The 20283-nt window shown below is 43.9% G+C and overlaps 1 protein-coding gene across 1 annotated transcript in view; it reads right to left on the bottom strand.

Annotated features, from left to right (window-relative positions):
- LOC147660700 (uncharacterized) overlaps nucleotides 1-20283 on the bottom strand; it is a 348598-nt gene that overhangs the window by 9448 nt on the left and 318867 nt on the right. The window contains exon 9 of the mRNA XM_086951528.1: nucleotides 9081-9104. Within this exon, the coding sequence (XP_086807654.1) occupies nucleotides 9081-9104 (24 nt within the window). The remainder of the gene's footprint in view (nucleotides 1-9080; nucleotides 9105-20283) is intronic.

Below are 20283 nucleotides of genomic sequence, written 5' to 3'. Positions count from 1 at the left end.
AGCTGTGCCAGGGCCAGCAAGACTGTCCCACTCTTGAAAGCCTGAGGCAGCAAGCTGTTTCAGAAGCACAGGGAGATGTCAGTGGTACCCACAGAGCTTATTGGGAAGAGAGATTACTGTATGCAAGAAACCACACTCCTGGAGCCACCAGGAGAGTGGTAGTGCCACAGAAGTACAGGGAGTACCTCCCTACGTTGGCTCATGACATCCCCCTAGCTGGACATCTGGGGAAAACAACAACTTGGGAAAGGCTAGTTAGTAACTTTTAGTGGCCCCAGATGCACCAAAAGGTGAAGGAGTTTGTTATCTCCTGTGTTACCTGTCAGGCCAGTAGCAAGACACGTGGCCACCCAAAGGCCCCTTTGATACCACTGCCTGTGGTGGGGGTTCCCTTTGAAAGGGTAGATGTGGACATTGTGGGTACACTTGAACCTCCCACAGCCTCAGGGAACAAGTTCATTCTAGTAGTAGTGGATCATGCTACTAGGTACCCTAAAGCAATTCCACTTAGGACTATTACAGCTCCTGTTGTAGCCAAGGCCTTCCTGGGTGTCTTCACCAGGGTAGAGTTTCCTAAGGAGGTGGTTTCAGACAGGGGCTCCAACTTCATGTCTGCTTACATGAAGCACATGTGGAAGGAGTGTGGAGTGCAGTGCAAGTTTACTACCGCATACCATCCACAAACCAATGGCCTTGTTGACAGGTTCAAAAGACATTGAAAGGTATGATCATGGGACTTCCTGACAAACTCAAGAGGAAATGGGATGTCCTGTTGCCATGCCTGCTTTTCGCTTACAGGGAAGTGCCACAGAAGGGAGTAGGATTTTTCCCCTTTGAACTTCTGTTTGGTTATCCTGTGAGGGGACCATTCTGTCTTGTGAAAGAGGGTTGGGAGAGGCCTCTCCAAGATCCCAAGCAAGACATTGTGGACTATGTGCTTGGCCCAAGGTCCAGAATGGCTGAGTATATGGAAAAGGCATCCAAGAATCTTGAGGCCAGCCAGGAGTTTCAGAAGCACTGGTATGACCAAAAAGCTCCACTGGTTGAGTTTCAACCTGGGCAACAGGTGTGGGTCTTGGAGCCAAGGGCACTCCAAGATAGATGGAGTGGCCCTTACCCTATCCTAGAAAAAAGAGTGAGGTCACTTACTTAGTTGACCTGGGCACAAGCAGGACACCTAAAAGGGCTATCATCACCATCAAATAACTTTATTTGATTAATTGAATCATAAAAGTAAGCCTCGTAAATGAAACAACTTTAAAAAATTTCCAATACAACATTTGGGGTAGATAAATATATAGATTTCACAATCTAAAAATTTAAAACATGATCTTAAACTTTCAGCATATCCTATCACTTTCCGAAAATAACAGGGTGGATTTAAACCCTTTAATCGCAATACCTGGTTTTCTTAACACAATTCATAAAGTTTCCTAATTGATAATGCAGTTCTGATGAAATTAAGCACAGCACTACAGATGGCAGCCGAAGACAAAGATAATAAATAATTAAAACCCTCTTGATGCAAACTAGGACAAATTTCCTTCAAAATTGGCCTGATAAAGCAGGCCCTTGTATCCTTATATAATGTGCAGAAGAGCATAAAGTGCATTGTGCTTTGTTGGGCTAAATTATTACATGAACAGGGAGTCAGTCTCTCACACCAACTCACCGGTTTAGGAAAAGCCAGAAGAAAGTGCACTGTGCAGAGACGAAACCTAGTCAGAAGGCAGCGTGATTGTATATGGGTGCTAAAAGCTAGATAAAATTCCTAGCCTCTTGGCTGCCTATAAATTAAAAACTCGTCAGCTTAGTCAAGCATTCCTAATTCCTTGTAATAAGCATTTTGTATGATTGGTTTCATATTAGCTGGTTTGCTTTCGGGATTGTCAATATAATTTCCCAGACCAATCTTATTGAATGCATTTTTAACGTACCGGAGCCAAGGGATGGACAATACCTTTTCCAGGCTCATACAGTCCTTAATAATCCCTCTAGTAAATGACAATTCCTCTGACGACCAAACTTTCCCCCATAAAATGATGTGGGCAATTTTAATTCGGTCTTCAACATAATCCACTCCCAATTCGGAGTGACAGAATTTTGTAGGAGAACTAATAGGGACCATCAATAGTCTTTTAAAAAAATTATTTTCCAGAATTTGTATCTGGTTGCTTTTTTGATAGACCATACTCCTGCCCCACAGGTTGTAACTGACCGACATTTTGCTTTATATAAAGTAAGTATTTCTGGAACAGGCTTCTGGCCCAGCTTGCATGAAAAGCGGAACAAGCCCTCTATCTTTCTACTAGTATGTTGGGCCCTCGCTGTGATCAGATGATCTCAGTTCAATTTATTATTAAAGACATTTCCCAGGTATGTGAAGTTAGGTACTTTGTCTAGAATATTTTCTTTTATCATAAATGTCCTCGTTTTTGTTTTTTTTGGACCACACACCATGATAAAAGACTTGCTCAAATGTACCTTAAGCTCCAATGCCATCATAAAATCAGTAAAAGCAATTAAAGCTTTTTGCAGGCTATTAGCAGTTAAAGTCATCAATACCGTATCGTCCGCATAAGACAAAAGGGGAACCTGCTTTCTTACAATGCTCGGATAGCCTAACTGCTGATCCAATGAAAATGTCTCCACCCTATTTGCATATATAAAAAATAAAAAGGGGGCCAATATGCATCCCTGTCTGACACCATCAGTGGACGCAATAGGCCTAGTTTTTTCGCCCCCTGATCCCTAGAGTATAAAGACAGAGGTTGTCGAGTGCAATCTACGCAACAGAGTGATAAGTGCTTCCTCAAAGCCCATTCTTTCCATTAATGTCCACAACTTCCCTCTATTGACTGTGTTGAAAGCACTATATAAGTCCACGAAGGCCAGGTGGATTGACCCACCCTTGTCCTGTATGGACTTACCCATAGCTAGGGACAGGTTAAGACATTGTTTATTCGTTCCCATTCCCTTCCGGAAACCATATTGTGATTAAGATATAAGACCTAAGTCATTAGCCCAGGTTTCCAGACGGGCAAGGATTACCCTCCCAGCACTTTACATGTTGCATCAATTAGGGATATGGGCCGATAGCATACAGGATCATTCCTGTTGTCTTTCTTATATATCGGCACCACCACAGCCTCTTTCCACCTAGTAGAGATCCACTATTTTTGCTTTAAAAACATTTGCCAAAAAAGAAGCCCATAGTTGGAAATTGCCCTTAAACATGTCTAGGGGTGCCCGTCTGACCCTGGGGCTTTTGCAGAGATGCCATTTGTCAGTGCGTCTTTAATCTCGCTGGCAGAAATGGAGAAACTCAATTGGGTCGCGGTTTCCATGTTAATGATTGGCTGATCTTTTTGATCTTGCAAGGATACACCGTTTGGGTAAATATTTTCGAGAAATGGTCTACCCAGGATTCCCCTGTTATAGTTGATTCCATATTTCTAAAAGCGTCTGTAAAAAAGGGATAGTTTATGACTTCCCAGAATCCCCTGGAATCCTTGAAAGCACTAGCTCTCTCCAAGTCTTCCCAGGCAAGTCTTCTTAGTTCGTCCTTCCTGAGCCCAATTACTTTCTTATAAAGTTGTCTTGTCGAACTTGTTAGGGCCCTGTCGCGGGGCCATGTGCAAAGCTTTTTAAAGGTCTTTTTTGGGCCCTAGAACACTCAGCATTAAACCATTTAATTTCCTGCAGGTGTTGTTCTTCTTCACTACCTTAGTCAAGTTGTTGTCAACCTCTTTACAAACGGCTTCAAAACACTGTATGACCGCCTCCGAAGTAGAAGCCTCAGATAGACATATCAGTACCATTCCAGTATTAGCTCTGACAATTCTCTCTTCAAATTTTACAGCATCTACTTTAGACCATTTTATTTTCACCCCCTGGCTAGGATTAATTCATAGGATATTCATCGCCTTTGCCCTTCACTGCCATTATTTGCAGACTAGTGGTCAGAGGGTTATGATCACTAGTAGGGTTAGGTTCTACCGAGAAGCTTTCCACCAACTTTGAAAATGTACATGATATCAGCATGAAATCTATGGTGTTGGTCCTGCCCCGCCCGTAAATGTTGGATACTGGATAGGAGGGGTACAGACCAGAGTATCAAAAAAGCAGAGTTCATTGACTATAACGATATCGTTTAATGCTTCACCCTGCGGAGTATGCTTAAAATGAGCAAGAGGTTGGTTTTCAATATCTAACATCCCACAGCTTACTATAACGGCAAAGGGAGCAATCTCCTGTCCATATTATGCATGCAGGGAAATAAACGCCCTCAGCCTTATTAATCTCCTCTTTAAGGGTGTTAATGATCCCATCTTCATTTTGATCAAAGATGTTATAATACCAATTAATCAATAGTATTGGGACTTTCAATTAAATTAGAGATCAAGATAATCTGATACCAGGGCGAATCCATGATATTTTCTATCTTTACTGATCCATATTTGACAGAGATCATGGTCACTAAACCTCCCTTTTCCCTCCCTGCGGGTGATGGAGTTGCGCCTACTGTAAATGAACAAAAGCTTTTCAATAACCACTTCCTCTCTGCACCATGTTTCCTGGAGGCAAATAATATCAAACATCTTAATATATAATAGCCGGTAAACAGCGTTTATAACGCAACTTTTACCACGCACTACCTTTACCACGCAACTTTTACAACGCAAGTCGTTACAACGACATGCGCTGGGGGGCGCTGTAGGATAGGGAATAGTTTAATTTACTATCCAAAACCTTCCCTACTATCCACGGGGACTGGAGTTGGAAATAGTAAATTAAACTATTCACTATCCAGCGCCCCCAACGCAAGTCGTTGTAACGACTTGCGTTGTAAAAGTTGCGTGGTAAAGGCATGCGTTGTAAAAGCATGCTTAGTAACGACATACATCCATTATAGCCAAGCCTCATCAGAGAGTCTAGTTCTGATACCCGCAATGTTCCAAGAGACCATTTTCAGTGCTTGGACATATTGTTGGTCAGTGGTCACCTTATCTCCTCTAACTTCAACAATGGGCTGTTCTGTGTGCTCAATACTTATGATACCATTATCGCTTTCCTCGCAGTCTGTGTCCAGATGTAAAGAATAATTTGGACTTTTAACTAAACCAGATAGAGAACGAGGGATCTCAGTACTTTTTAGTGAACCAAGGCCTATGTTAGATTCATTATTTAGGGAATCAGTATTCCTTGGGCCTCATGTTTTAAATTCCAGTCAGTCTATGTCTCCGAACCACTTAATGCCTTGTAGCGGTTTAGATGGTACCAAGGAGGGTACAAAATATGCTGGGGATCTTGTCTATGTCGCTCCCTTTCTACATCAAACCACGGCGGCCTAGTTGTCTGATAGAAGAAACCCAGCGGTAGAATAGAAACCCTACTTGAGCTCGCAGACCAGGTGTAAGACCTTTCTAGAATTACCTTAACTAGGCCTGGTGATCTAAAAGTTAGAACAATACAGTCGCCTGAGAGATTCTTGGTGGATTTCCCAACCCACCCAATCCGTCGTTCCATTTTAAAATTAGTAAAAAGTGAATCACCGATTCCAGTCTTGGTACTTAGAAAGTGGAGTGATTTGTTCATTAAAGAGGACCAGTGTTCGGGAGCACCGGACGACAGTGGAGGAACATTTACTAGAATTATTGTATAGGGGGTTGCAGCAGGAGGTAAATGGAGAGTTGGGTGACCGTCCCCTGGAGTCCTATGCTCCTGTTTGTTTCCTCCTAATATACTTGGAGTATGATGCCTCTCTATCCCTGAGCTGCAACCACCTAAAGTATTAACGGCCTGGGCATACGAGCGAGAAGAATCCTGTAATTGTGAACGGTCATGGATTATATTCTGTGACTGCCCCCTCTGCCCCTTGCGTGCGATACATCACTCTGATTCTTAATACTATTGACAGGTTTTTGTTTGGCCATGATCCCATTATTGGAATTGCTCACCCTCCCATTGCAATTTACCATAGGCAGACTGCTATTTGACACTGATTTTTCAAGGTTTGATAACCTAGTCTCGATTTCAGTCAGTCTTTGTATCAATGGTTTTAAGAGGCCTGCAACCCTACTTTCTAATTTCTCCCAAAAGTCGCCCTCAATTAAAAGTGGCCTCCCAAAACTGTGTCCTCGTTCAGTACAATGGGCTCCTGAGTGCACTCTATATCCGCAGGATTATTCCTGCTCCCTAATGGCTTGGGCACTTGGGGTTGGTGTTTATTTACAGTTTGCCACTTTCTTTTTTTTGCAGGAGGAGCAAGACTATTACCATAATTCGTTTTTGCCTTCGCTTTCTCGCCCCGAGTAACCACATTTCGCACAATCAGCATCCCAGCAGCAACAAATTGGTCATTGGAATCAATACTATCACACATGACAGGTGCAACCATAGATTCAATAACTGGGGCAGTAGTATGTAAACTACTGTCCTGGGATGCATTAACTCCCGGATTTGAACAGCAAGCTGGGACAGTTATAGTGCTAGCAGAGAAGACAGTTCTATTATCCTTATTCATTAAAGGTTCAAGAGTAAGTGTCCGCTCAGTAAGTTCAATTTCGTGCATGAGAACTGACTCTGCCCTTAACAAAAAAGCGTCCAAAGTCCCGGCTACACCCTGCCCATTGCCCGACTTTAGCTTATTCATAGTAATCTTGCCCTAAACCTACTACAAAATGGTGTGTCAACATCACAGTACATTTAGAGTTCAACAAGGTTGAGTACAGTGCCGGGAATGGAGCTCAATCAAAATGGAAATAAGGTGGCCAGCCCAGCTTCCTTCGGCCTCTAACAGGCGCAGACGGCCCTCCCTTGGCGTCCCGCACTGCGGGAGTCCCGTGCCGGTTATATATGCGCCTCCAGGCGCAGGATGTAGACATGCGGCGTGCGTGCCGCATGTGGCGCTGGGAAGGGTAGTTCTATGGCTCCTCAGTTCACCGAGAATTCAACCCCAAATTCAGTCCCAATGACTCCAATGGCGGTGGCGGCAACAGCAATGAGCAGGTAAGTTCGTTTTGGGCTCCCGCCCTGCGGGAGTCCTGTGCCGCTTATTTGAGCCTCCAGGCGCAGGATGATGACGTTGCGTCGTGCATGCCGCTTGTGGCGATGGGAGGGGTAGTTCTTTGGCTCCTCAGTTCGCCAAGAATTCAGCCCCAATTACTCCAATGGCGGAGGTGGCAACAGGGATCAGAACGTAAGTTCATTTTGGGCTCCCGCGCTGCGGGAGTCCCGTGCCGCTTATATGTGCTTCCAGGAGCAGGATGGTGACATTGTGACAGGAATTACTGGTCTGGAGGCAAGAAGCAATCTGTTTGCTCCAGAAATCCCTGTTGCCTGTACACCAGAATTAGGAGAACAATTCCGGTGAGGCAGGCCGCTTTGTGGCTAAGGTTATTTACCGCTTTCGCCTTGCAGAAATTCCAAGATGGCCGCCGCTATCCAAGAAGCAGTAAGTGGTCTAGTGATTCAGCATAGTATCGCTCCTCAGCTGTCTTCGAGCGTGCTAGATAATTGCGCTGCGCACTTCAACTGACTTTCTCACAGAGGCATGCAGAATTTTCCGCTGCTGCTTCTGGAGATATTCTTGAAGTTCGTTTTGGGTGACAAGAAGATTTCAGAGCAAGGAATTTTGATGTGCGAGTACCAGCTACTTGTGAGCACGAGTTTTGGGCTCAAAATCTTGAAATACTTGCAGTACTTTCCTTGAAGACTTTGGTGAGCAGGAGTTTTGCGCAATTGCAGGCAGCATTCCAGGCACAAAGAAGAAGAGTTCAGCGAGCTGGTCTTCAGTGAGAGAGGTAACGGAGACTTCAGCGGACCAACAAGTAAGCCTTGTAACCAGTTTGAAGGTTCTCCTACAGAGACTTAGAAGCATTCTTGAGCATAAAGTGCAACTGGTCAAAAGACTCTGGTTTAGACAATTAGATTACGATTTAGACACTGCTGCAGGTGATACTAAGCCGTATTAGTACAGTCACAAACAGAAGGCCGTGTAGCTACAAGAAGAATAAACATTGTAGCCATCTCCAGTACAAGAAACAATTCCTAAGAGACAATACATGCTTGTAAATATGATTATGTAATATATATATATATATATATATATATATATATATATATATATATATATATGTATATATATATATGTTAAGGGTGGTAATGACCTAAAAAATGTATATAACTGTAAATAATAGATTTGAATATTGATCATAATTTGGAATTCTATGCATATATTTAGGAAAGCCCTTTACTTTCATTCTTACTCTTATTAGTATTTTGGTTGAAAAATTGAGAAATTAATTACAACAATGAAATAGGAGTTCACCTCCCCTTTGTACAGTATAAAACGATTATTCCACTGCAAAGAACGAAAATGGTTATTAGTTCACTATATATAGAAAACAATTAGAATAAGTAGATAATCATGAGATTGTAAATACTTTATTTTTTGGTAAATGGTTTTACAAACGTACTTCACGACAATTGTAAATGCTCACAAAATGGCCACGAGTATGTACTAGCCGAGAACAGACTGTGCAGGGTTGAAGGTCTAGATGACCATGGAAATGGTAGAGGGTACTTAAACACAGCACTGTATTTAAATAAGGTCTAGACCAAGGGACTCTATGGTCCAGTTGAAGGCAGGAGCCGAAACGCGTAGACCGTCCATTTGATGCACTTTTCTTTGCACATGGTGTGTAAATAAAACAGTGGAGAAAGCTATCTGTTGCTGTGCCGTGTCTTTATCTACGGAACTCGTAGGAGAAGAAGTTGATGCAATATATATATATATATATATATATATATATCAGGTTCAGGTTTCAGGTTTTAAAGTCTTTATTTTGATTAAAATAATCATAAAAGACAAATGATAACAAACAATGATTGACAATAAATACAAATTCATTAACTATAAAATAAGCATTAAACAATTTGAAGACAGTCCTGAAACAAGTTTTCCTTATAGGGAAAAAAGTTAACAAATAACTTTCAAACAATAATTTATAGGAAAAGAAAAAAAAAAGGGACAATATAGATTGAATCAAAAAATATACACATATAAATATACTTACCAACCAAAAGAGTAGAAGTAATTTCTGCAAAAGAGAGAAGAAGAGAAGAAGTTACTACTTTTCCTTTACAAGAAAGAAAAGAGATATATATGTTCACTAATACAACTGGCATACAGGTAACAGGGATTGGGGTGTGTAGAAATTCATGCACTCAGTTAAAGTAACAGTTATAACAGTGTTTTGTGTTGTAGGAGTATCCAGTGTAGCATCACATAGGAAGGTTGTTGATAGTTGTTATAGTATTTATTGGTTATAAGTATCAATAGAATATCAACTCGGGACAAGGCCAGAGACCATCATTGGGACCAGCCCTGAGAGTGAAGCAGTGCAGTCTCTCTTTTCTTCCCACTCCCCTTTCCCCCTCTTTGCTGCTCGGGAGCCTTAGGTTCTTGGCAGCGGAGTAGGGGATTGTGGAAAAGTCATCTGCTCCTGCGGTTCGTTCAAGTTCAGCATTCAGGTACTTGACAGATTGAAGTGCCCGTACACTGAATATCCGCTGGAGCAGGATGGCTGAGGGAATAGACGTAAAGGCCTTAGCGTCCGTGTTAGATAGTATCCAAAGGCAGTTGAGTGATACCATGGAAGACAATAAGTCCCTTAGGGAGGAGGTTAGGAAGTCTAATCAAGAAGCTCAGGTTCTACGACAAAGATTTGATGAGCTGTCCGAGAGTTCCAACTCCAATATAAAGGAAACTAAGTCCCCATCTTTTTCACCAGCCCCATCAGCAGCTGAGTTGACTACACAAGTCATTCATGCCATCTCCCCTACCATTCCTCTAGCAGCCCCTGAGAGGTTTAGCGGGGATCCCAATAAGGCGCAGATTTTCCTAACTCAATGTTTCTTCCACTTTCTATGTAGACCCATAATTTTTAAGGCGGATCAGTCTAAGGTGGCCTTCGTATTGTCCTACCTGAGTGGAGACGCCACTTCCTGGTCGATGCCTTTGGTGAATAACAATGATCATATTCTGTGTGAATTTGATGAGTTTAAAAAAGAATTTTTACGAATTTTTGACAGACGATCCATTTCACAAACCACCAACAACGAGCTGTTGGATTTAAAGCAAGGTAATCGAGAACAGGTGGCTTATTTAGCGCAATTCAATAAGCTCATTGTAGAAACTAATTGGCCTGAAGCCAAGAGAGCAGCCATTTTTTATAGAGGATTGAAGGATGAATTGAAGGATGGGTTAGCTCAAATTCCTCGACAGCCTACGGAAATCTCGGAGCTGATAGATTTAGTTTTACAAATCGATCAGCGACAGTCAGAAAGAAGAGGGAAACGTAGAAAAGACGTGAGAAGTCTTTCCCCAAGATTTGACTGAATAAGGTCTGAGAATACCAGGTCTAAGGAGGCAGTTTCAGAAGAGGAACCTATGCAAATTGGGTCAATTCGAGTACCCTTGTCCAAGGAAGAGAGAGAGAAGAGGAGAGTAGGCAAGCTTTGTATGTATTGTGGTGCATCCGGTCACTTTGTAAAAGAATGTCCAAAGAAGCACAAGAATAATTTGTGGGTAAACGGCAGGCTCCACCAGTAGAGGGAGTGGCCCTGGTGGATGCGAATCACAAGACAACTTCAGAAACTCAACATCTAGCCAATACATTGCAATCCTCTGCCCCTCAACGAATAATTTCTGGATTGATAAGATTTTGGAATACTGCGATAGATCAAATTTCAGTTATGATTGATTCCGGGGCAACTGGAAATTTTTGTGAAATTGGTTTTGCCAAATCATTGGGTATTGGTTTCCTCAAGAAGGAAAGGCTGGAGGCTGTTCGTGCAGTTGACTGAACCAATCTTTTCTCAGGTCCAATTGTATTTGACACTGATGAAATTTTGTTGACAGGACCTGCTCAACATGTAAGTGTTTTGAAATCCAGTCTCATCGACGCTCCTCAATTTCAGCTTATTTGAGGATTGCCCGGGCTCACCGAGCATAATTCAAAGATCAATTGGGCTAAGAGATCGATAACTATGGATTCTGATTTTTGTAAAGAGCACTGCCAAGGATTGAGTGGTATGGAGATTTGTGTCTCTCCCTCTACGCATTTGGCTAATCAGATTGGTTCCATTTGTACAGTGGAGGTACATGAGATTCCTGAGAAATATCTGGATTTGTCTTCAGTGTTTGATGAAAAAGAAGCTCAGAAATTGCCTCCACACAGACAATAAGACTGCTGAATCGAATTAGAACCAGGGGCTTCACTTCCTTGCACTAGAATTTATGCCCTTTCTGAAGTGGAGAATCAACATCTTAAGAAGTATATTGAGCAATATTTAGCCAATGGTTTCATACTTCCTTCTCAGTCGCCAGTATCCTTTCCACTTTTCTTTATCCCAAAGAAGGATGGCAAATTGAGACCGTGTATCGATTATCGAGCATTAAATCTTGTGACAATGAAGAATCGCTACCCCTTGCCTTTAATTTCAGAATTGCTAGATCAGGAAAAGGGAGCGAGAGTGTACACGAAATTGGATTTGAGAGGTGCTTACCATCTGGTGTGCATGGCGGAGGGAGAAGAGTGGAAGACTGCATTTCGGACCAGGTTGGGGTTATTTGAATATCGAGTCATGCCTTTTGGGCTGTGTAACGCTCCCGCAGCATTCCAACATTTTGTAAACAATGTTTTAGAGGAATTTCTGGATCGGTCTGCAGTGGTATACATTGATGACATTCTCATCTTGTCGTTCAACATGAAAGAACATGTTCAGCATGTGCGAGCAATTCTCAGCAATTTGCTGGAAAATCAGTTGTTTGTGAAACTGGAGAAATGGGTTTTTCATTCGACTCAGGTGGAATTTTTGGGGTTTGTACTGACTCCAAAAGGTGTTTCCATGGATGAACCCAAGGTGAAGGATTGGCCGTCTCCTGGAAGTGTAAAGGAGGTGCAAAGCTTTATTCGTTTTGCCAATTTCTATCGGCGTTTATTTTCCAATTTCTCTGAAAAGGTGAGCCCGCTCACTAGGTTGCTGAAGAAGAAGGTTAATTTTGAGTGGAATAGAGACACAGACGAAGCCTTTCAGAACTTAAAGCAGATGTTTACCTCCGCCCCAGTGCTACAACATCCCAATCCAGAAGAACCATTTTTTGTGGAGGCTGATGCTTCTAATTTGGCTATTGGGGGAATCCTTTCGCGAAGAAATGTGAGCACTGATCAACTTCATCCAGTAGCTTTTCGGTCTCGAAACCTAACAGCGGCTGGGATCAATTAGTCCATTGCGGATAAAGAATTACTGGCAATCAAGGATGCATTTCAAGAATGGAGGCATTACTTGTTTGGGGGCTAAACATTGGGTGACTGTATTTACTGATCATCGTAACCTACAATTTTTAAAGTCTGCTCGTACTCTTACTACCATACAGTTAAGGTGGTCATTGTTTTTTGCAGATTACAATTTTGTTTTGACCTACAAGCCAGGTGCAGCCAATGGTAAAGCAGATGCATTATCTAGACTTAGCACTGGTGAAGAATAGAAGGTGGAAGAGAAACTATTGATAATTCCTTCCGACAAAATCATTGGAACCATTCTATACCCAGAATTTGAGAATAAATTAATGAAGTCTTTCACCCAGAAGGAGTTGGACGAATGGGTTAAAGGCGGAAGTGAAAGAGTGATAAAGGCTGGAAAACCTTATTTTAAAGGAAATCTTTTCGTTCCAAATTAAGAACTACGGCAATTGGTAATGCAGCATTTTCCCGAAGGATTGATGGCTGGCCATAAGGGAGCCAAAAAGACTCTGGAACTGATTCAAAGAGAGTTTTGGTGACCAGGAATGGAAGCTCAGATGGGACAATATGTGGTGTCTTGTGAGCAATGCATCAAGGGGAAACCTTTGAGGAGAGCTCCTCAGGGGTTATTACTTCCTTTGCCCCCTGCTCCTTATCCGTGGCATACTATTTCCATGGACTTCATTGTGGATCTCCCCTCTAGTCAAGGATTTACCACGATTTGGGTAGTTGTAGACCATTTCTCCAAGATAAGCCATTTTGTACCCTTGAAATCAATTCCAAATGCTACACAGTTATCTGCCCTGTTTACTCAGCATGTAGTAAAGGCTCATAGGATTCCCAAGGTGGTTACCTCAGGTAGGGGGTCCCAATTTAAGTCCCATTCCTGGAGGTAATTTTTAAGGAGATTGTAGGTAGACTCTCGCTTGTCCACTAGTTTCCATCCAGAGACTGATGGACAGACAGAAAGAGTTAATCAAGAATAGGAGCAATATCTTCGCTTGTTCTTGATGGATCATGAAGGGGATTGGCCAAACTTAATCTAGGTGGCAGAGTTGGCTTATAATAACGCTGAGCACTCCGCTACTGGGTTTTCCTCCTTTTATTTGAATTCAGGTAGACATCCAAACACGTTGGTAGGAAAGCAGGAAAGTGACTCCCCAGCAGTAGGATCAGTGGTTTTAGATCTACAAAGGGCTTATACGGTAGTTACCCACAATCTAGTCAAGGCTAAAAACTCTTACAAGAAGCAGGATGATAAGAAGAGGCGTCCAAATCCAATCTATGAACCGAGAGACATGGTTTGGATCTCAACTCTCAATATGCGACTTAATGGGAATCGCAAATTTCAGCCACGTTTTGTGGGTCCTTTTCGGGTAGAGGGAATGGTGAACCCGGTTTGCGTCAAGATTGACTTCCTCCTAAGTTAAAGATTCATCCGGTGTTTCATGTTTCCCTGCTCAGAAGGAATCCACCAGTTTTGAGATCACTGGGTCCTCTACCCTCTATTAGGGTTCACTCAGAAGAAGAATTCGAAGTGAAACGAATCTTATATTCTAAGATCAAGAAGGGTTTGTTGCCATAGTAGTCATCCATAAAACGGGCAAGCCAGTGGAAGACTGCCGTTCATACAGACCGATTTCGTTAATTAATGTGGAAGCAAAGGTTCTTGCGAAAGTGCTAGCCACACGTTTGGGAATGGTGATATCCTCCCTAGTACATCCCGATCAGTCCGGTTTTATGCCAGGGAGAAATACAGCTCTAAATATCCGCCGTTTGCATAACGTGTTGGCCCAACAGGTGTCTTTAGACGAAGACGCAGCTATATTGTCCCTGGATGCCTCTATGGCCTTCGATTCCATCTAATGGTCCTATATGTTTGAGGTACTAACCAGAACAGGTTTAGGCCTGAAGTTCCTGAGGTGGGTACGCCTGCTATATACAGACATAGCTGGACAGGTGAGAGTGAACAACTTCACGTCTAGACAATTTTCCCTTCGCAGGGGCACTAGACAGGGCTACCCTCTGTCTCTGCTATTATTTGCATTGATGTTGGAACCCCTGGCGACCTGGGTGCCTAAAGATGTTATGACCAGAGGGCTGCGATGGACCCCGGACTGTGAGGACAGAATATCATTATATGCGGACGACATAGTGTTGTACCTGGCATATCCTTACCGATCCATCGGGTGGTCTTAGACATTTTATCAATTTTGGAAAGTATTCCGGATACGCTATTAACTGGGACAAGTCGATACTGTATATGCTTCATGGACAGGTTCCTCGTCTTCCTAAAGATTGTGCCTTGGTAGTGGCGACGAATGGTTTTAAGTACCTAGGAATCTTTGTTACACCAGACCTGGCTCTTTTCTACAAGAGCAATTTGGCGCCCTTACTAGCGCGGCTGCGAGCGGACGTCCAGCATTGGAGGGCCCTCCCCTTGTCACTGATTGGCCGGGCTGCACTCTTTAAGATGCTTGCCCTTCCTCGCTTTCTGTATATCTTACAGAACAGTCCGACTAAGTTTCCCGATACCTTTTTTACGGCTGTGGAGGGGGAGATACGTACATTATTGTCGGATGGACAGGCTCCCAGAATAGCGCTTCAAAAATTGACGAAGGGGTGGTATGATGAGGGAATTGCGCTGCCCGATGTGCGGTTGTACTATTGGGCTTCGCAACTAGTTACGTCACAGATAGAAGTATACTCTACCGGATGATCTGGCGTTTACCTTGGACAGGTATCAAATGACCGGAGCAGGCTATCTTGAGGCGCTTTATTCATCCCCACGGAGTAAGAAGTTTGTAGGTCCCACCCAACATACATTGCAAATTTGGAGACTGCCTAATTCCCGCCTTGGTTGGACGCATAGACTCACTCAGATGACACCGTTGTGGTCGGCACAAAAGCTGGGCATGCTCTGCCGCCACTCAGGGTTTGACAAATGGGACATGATTGATATTTCGACAGTAGGAGATTTGATCAAGAAGGGTGAGATCCTTCGGTTCAAAGAGCTGCAGAAAACGTACCAGTTGGCTCCAAGTGAAGTCTTTCGATATTTACAAATCAGACATGTCTTAATGGCGGCGTTTCCTAGTTGCGAAGATATACCAGAATACTCCCCGTTGGAAGACCGTTTATTGGATGGACAACTACATGCCAAGACGATTTCCCTCACATATATTTATTTATTTATTTTTAATATTTATAAAGCGCTACATTTACCCGTAGGCGTCTTGGCGCTGATAAACCAGTTATTTGAGACTGACGATAGACGTTGAAGTGATTATTGAGTGAACAGCCAAGTTTTCAAAAGTTTACGGAATTGAAGAAGAGTGGGACTTTGTCTGATGTTAAGTGGCAGGGTGTTCCATAGCTTGGGGGCAGCCACCAAGAAACGCCTATCGCCCCAGGTGACAGTTTTGGTGCGGGGAGTGACTAGTTGATTGAGAGTGGCCGACCTTAAGGCCCTGGAGGGATTGTATTGTTGTAATTGATCTTTTAGAAAGTGGGGTCCTTGATTATTGAGTGCTTTGAATACAATGCAGAGGGATTTGAATTGGATTATTTTTTGCACAGTGAGCCAGTGAAAGTCCTTTATGTTATTGGAGATGGATTCAAATTTTGTTTTGCCAGCGAGCAGGCGAGCTGCCGCGTTTTGGATAGTCTGCAGTTTGGTGATAACTCTGGATTGAGCGTTAAGGAAAAGACCATTGCAATAATCCAGGGAGGACAGGACAAGAGAGGTGACCAGTGTCTTGATGGCTGAATCAGGAAGAAAAGGGCGTATTTTCCTGATCATCTTGAGTTTCAAGTGTGCTGTGAACACTGTTTTGTTGGCATGGTCCATAAAATTTAGGCCATCATCAAAGATGATGCCAAGGTTCCTGACTTTGGCAGTAGGGGTAGGAGGGGTGCCGAAGGTCTCTGGCCACCAGCTTGAGGGCCAAGCTGGCAGGAGTGTTCCAAAAATGAGTACCTCGGTTTTTTCAGAATTCAACTTTAGACAGTTGGTAGACATCCATTCTCCTATGTCTAGGAGCCCTTTCTTGAATTTTTCGGCCACTTGATCTCCGTCCCCTTTGATTGCCAACACTAGTTGGGTATCATCGGCGTAGGAGGTTAGGCTCATCCCATGTGCTTTGATGGTTTTAGCAAGGTCCGACACATAGATATTAAACAGTGTCGGACTCAGGGATGAGCCTTGAGGAACGCCACATGGAGCAGAGAGTTGGGCCGATTGATAGGGTCCTAGGATGACAGCCTGCGTTCTTTTGGCAAGGAAGGACGCAATTAGGTTTTTGGCAGTGTGGCAGATGCCAAATCCCTCGACACGGTCGACCAAGATGGTGTGGTCGACCGTGTCGAATGCTGCTGATAAGTCTAGCAAAACTAGGATGGCTGTGCCTCCTTGGTCCCTAATTACCCTGATGTCATCGGCCGCCTTGATCAGTGCTGTCTCTGTCCCATGGAATTTCCTAAATCCGAATTGCGTGTTATCCAAGAGATGATGTTTTTCTATGAATTCGGAAATCTGGGAATTCATGGTTTTTTCAATCACCGTCGCCATGAAAGGGAGGCTCGCGATAGGACAATAGTTTTTTTAGCTCACTTTTATCAAGGGATGGCTTTTTTAACAGGGGTTTTAGTAACGTATTTTTAAGGGGATCTGGGTAATTACCAGATAGGAGAATAGAATTGCAGACTTGGGTGAGTACTGGTATTATAGCATCCATTACCGGCAGGAGTACTGAGAGTGGGCAAGGGTCCAGAGGTGATCCTGATTTGATGGAGGACAAGGTGGTTTTTATTTGGTCTGGGGTGACTGGTTGGAAGCTGGGAAATATGTTTGCTGGGGGTGGGGTGGGGAGATTGACTGTACTCGAGAGTGAGTTGGCCGCAAAAGCCTGGTAGATATCGTCTACTTTGGTGTAAAAGAAGGAAGCAAGAGAATCACATAAAAGTTGCGATGGAGGGGGAGTAAGGTCAGGAGAGTTACCTGATAGTGCTTTAGTGATTTGGAACAGTTGTCTGATGGAATTTTTAGCTTTCTCGATTTGATCACTGTAATAGTCTTTTTTTGCTTTCGTTATCATGGCTTTGTAAAGAGCCAGGGCTTCCTTATAAATTGTTTTATTGGCTGTGTCATAGCCTTTTCTCCATTGTCGCTCCTTGTTACGGTTAATTTGTTTTTGTGCTCTTATTTTCTCATTGTACCAGGGGGCAGTTGGTTTAGATCAGTTTCTAGACAGTTCTTTAGTAGGAGCTGACTGGTTTGTAGCCTGGCCCACCCAGGTGTAAAATTGATGGAGAGCTAGGTTGGGTTCTGTAGACAATGTGGGACGGGTGTGATCCAGTATTAGATTCAGGTGGTTATGGTTAATATTTTTCCAATCTTTGAAGGATTGTTTGATCGTGGGATGTGGTTTGTTATAGCAGTGGTTGTTGGTGGTTATATTTGCGAAAATAGCGTAGTGGTCCGTCCAGGGCATAGGCAAGATGTTGGTTATTTGCATGCCTTCTAGATTAGAAAAAATGGGGTCCAAAATGTGGCCTGCTTGGTGGGTGGAGGACATAACACGTTGTTTTAGCCCTAGTGTTTCTAGATCAGAAATCAGGGTAGCGGAGTCAGTTAAGTGAGTTAGGTCTAAATGAAAATTTAGGTCCCCTAGAACTGTGAAGGCACTTTCTGTGGCAACAGATTCCATCATGGAGTTGATACTGGATAGGAATGCCGCTTTGGATCCCGGGGGTCGGTAAATCAGTAACCCCTTGAAGTTAAACGAGGGGGAGGAATTAATGGCAAATTGCATGGCTTCACATGAGTTTGACGGAATAGGGGTTATTCTGACGGGATAAGAGTCTCTGGCTATTATGGCCAAACCACCCCCTCTTTGTTTGGGCCTGTCCTGACAGTAGGCTTTATATCCATCTGGTACTGCGATGGCTAGGTCTGGCTGTGAAGTATTGTCAGTCCAGGTTTTGGTGACAAACAGTACATCCAATTTGAAATCTGTAATGAGATCGAAGACCTCCTGCCTGTGCTTTCCAAGTGAGCGTGCATTAATAAGGGCTATGGATATGCAGGCTCCTTCCTCCTGTTTAGTTGTTGCGGTATTGGAATCAGGAAGAAGTGGAATGGTGCAGTTACAGTGAGGGCATGAGATGGCAGGATGCTTATGGATCTCTGAGGGATTAATGTTTAAGCAGCTAGTACTAATAGGTGGCCGAAGTGCGAGCAGGTTTTGGCTGGAATACTTTTTACAGGATTCTGACCTTTGTTGGACAGGGATTGTGGCCCTAGGCCCGGTCCCGGCGCGGACGGGCGCAGACGGGCTTGCCTCTGGCGCGCCCGCTGCGCCCGCCCGCTGCGCGGACGGGATGTGCCTTCAATTTTATACATCCGGGAGGCGGGAAAGGCGGGAGGGCTGGATTTACTAGAGCGCAGCCCTTACCTCCTCAAGATGGCGGGTGAGGTGGGTCAGGTCACGTGACCGCGACCGAGTAGGGCAGCGCTGTTGTGTATAATTGCAGCAATCGCGCTTTGCACCGCGCGTTCGTCACAGAAGGTGAAAGCAGTTTTTTATCCACCAGTTATGTATTTAAAAATACACAAATCAAATCAAAGTCCTGTGCGCGGACAATCACAAGCTGAGCAAACGTTTTAAAAGACAAGAATAGTAGGAGAGTCCCCCGGCTTCCGCCTCAGGGGAGAGCAGTTAAAAATAAATGGTTTTGCCTGTGAGAAAAGAGATCGCCCCTTAAGTAGTCTAAGAGGGCGGGAGGGCTGGATTGACTAGAGCGCAGCCCTTACCTCCTCAAGATGGCGGGTGAGGTGGGTCAGGTCACGTGACCGCGACCGAGTAGGGCAGCGCTGTTGTGTATAATTGCAGCAATCGCGCTTTGCACCGCGCGTTCGTCACAGAAGGTGAAAGCAGTTTTTTATCCACCAGTTATGTATTTAAAAATACACAAATCAAATCAAAGTCCTGTGCGCGGACAATCACAAGCTGAGCAAACGTTTTAAAAGACAAGAATAGTAGGAGAGTCCCCCGGCTTCCGCCTCAGGGGAGAGCAGTTAAAAATAAATGGTTTTGCCTGTGAGAAAAGAGATCGCCCCTTAAGTAGTCTAAGAGGGCGGGAGGGCTGGATTGACTAGAGCGCAGCCCTTACCTCCTCAAGATGGCGGGTGAGGTGGGTCAGGTCACGTGACCGCGACCGAGTAGGGCAGCGCTGTTGTGTATAATTGCAGCAATCGCGCTTTGCACCGCGCGTTCGTCACAGAAGGTGAAAGCAGTTTTTTATCCACCAGTTATGTATTTAAAAATACACAAATCAAATCAAAGTCCTGTGCGCGGACAATCACAAGCTGAGCAAACGTTTTAAAAGACAAGAATAGTAGGAGAGTCCCCCGGCTTCCGCCTCAGGGGAGAGCAGTTAAAAATAAATAGGAAGCTTAGTAACAACATGCCAGATACCTTTGGGCGGCTCAAGGAGCAATGGGAACGAGAACTAGGGCCAATTGAGTGGGAGGACTGGAGGCAGGCATTGATGTCCCCGAGAGAGGCTGCCATCACACTTAGGTATCGCCTTATACAGCTCCGTATACTACACCATTCCTACTTGACAGGGATCACTCTGGCGAAAATTGGGTCCAAAACGGATGACTTATGTTTCAAGGGATGTAGACAGTCAGCTAGCTTCTATCATATGGTCTGGGAATGTCCCATGATACATGACAGATGGGACAGGGTGGTCACGCACCTGCGATCTGCTCTGGGTAAGACAGTCATACTGACGCAACGGCTGGGTTGGTTAAACATATGGGACGCTACGGACCTTATGAAGACGGAACAACAGTTTGCTACGCTAGGATTCACCTTATTTAAGAGAGAAGTAGCTAGGGGGTGGGGTAGTGCCAGACCGCCGTGGGTTGCAACATGGAGTAGGGAAATCGATAAATGTATGGTGG

This window comes from Lissotriton vulgaris, unplaced genomic scaffold (assembly GCF_964263255.1).
Source record: "Lissotriton vulgaris unplaced genomic scaffold, aLisVul1.2 SCAFFOLD_712, whole genome shotgun sequence".
Lineage (NCBI taxonomy): Eukaryota > Metazoa > Chordata > Amphibia > Caudata > Salamandridae > Lissotriton > Lissotriton vulgaris.
The sequence above is the reverse complement of the archived record's forward strand: the minus strand, read 5'-3'. Positions and strand labels throughout refer to the sequence as shown.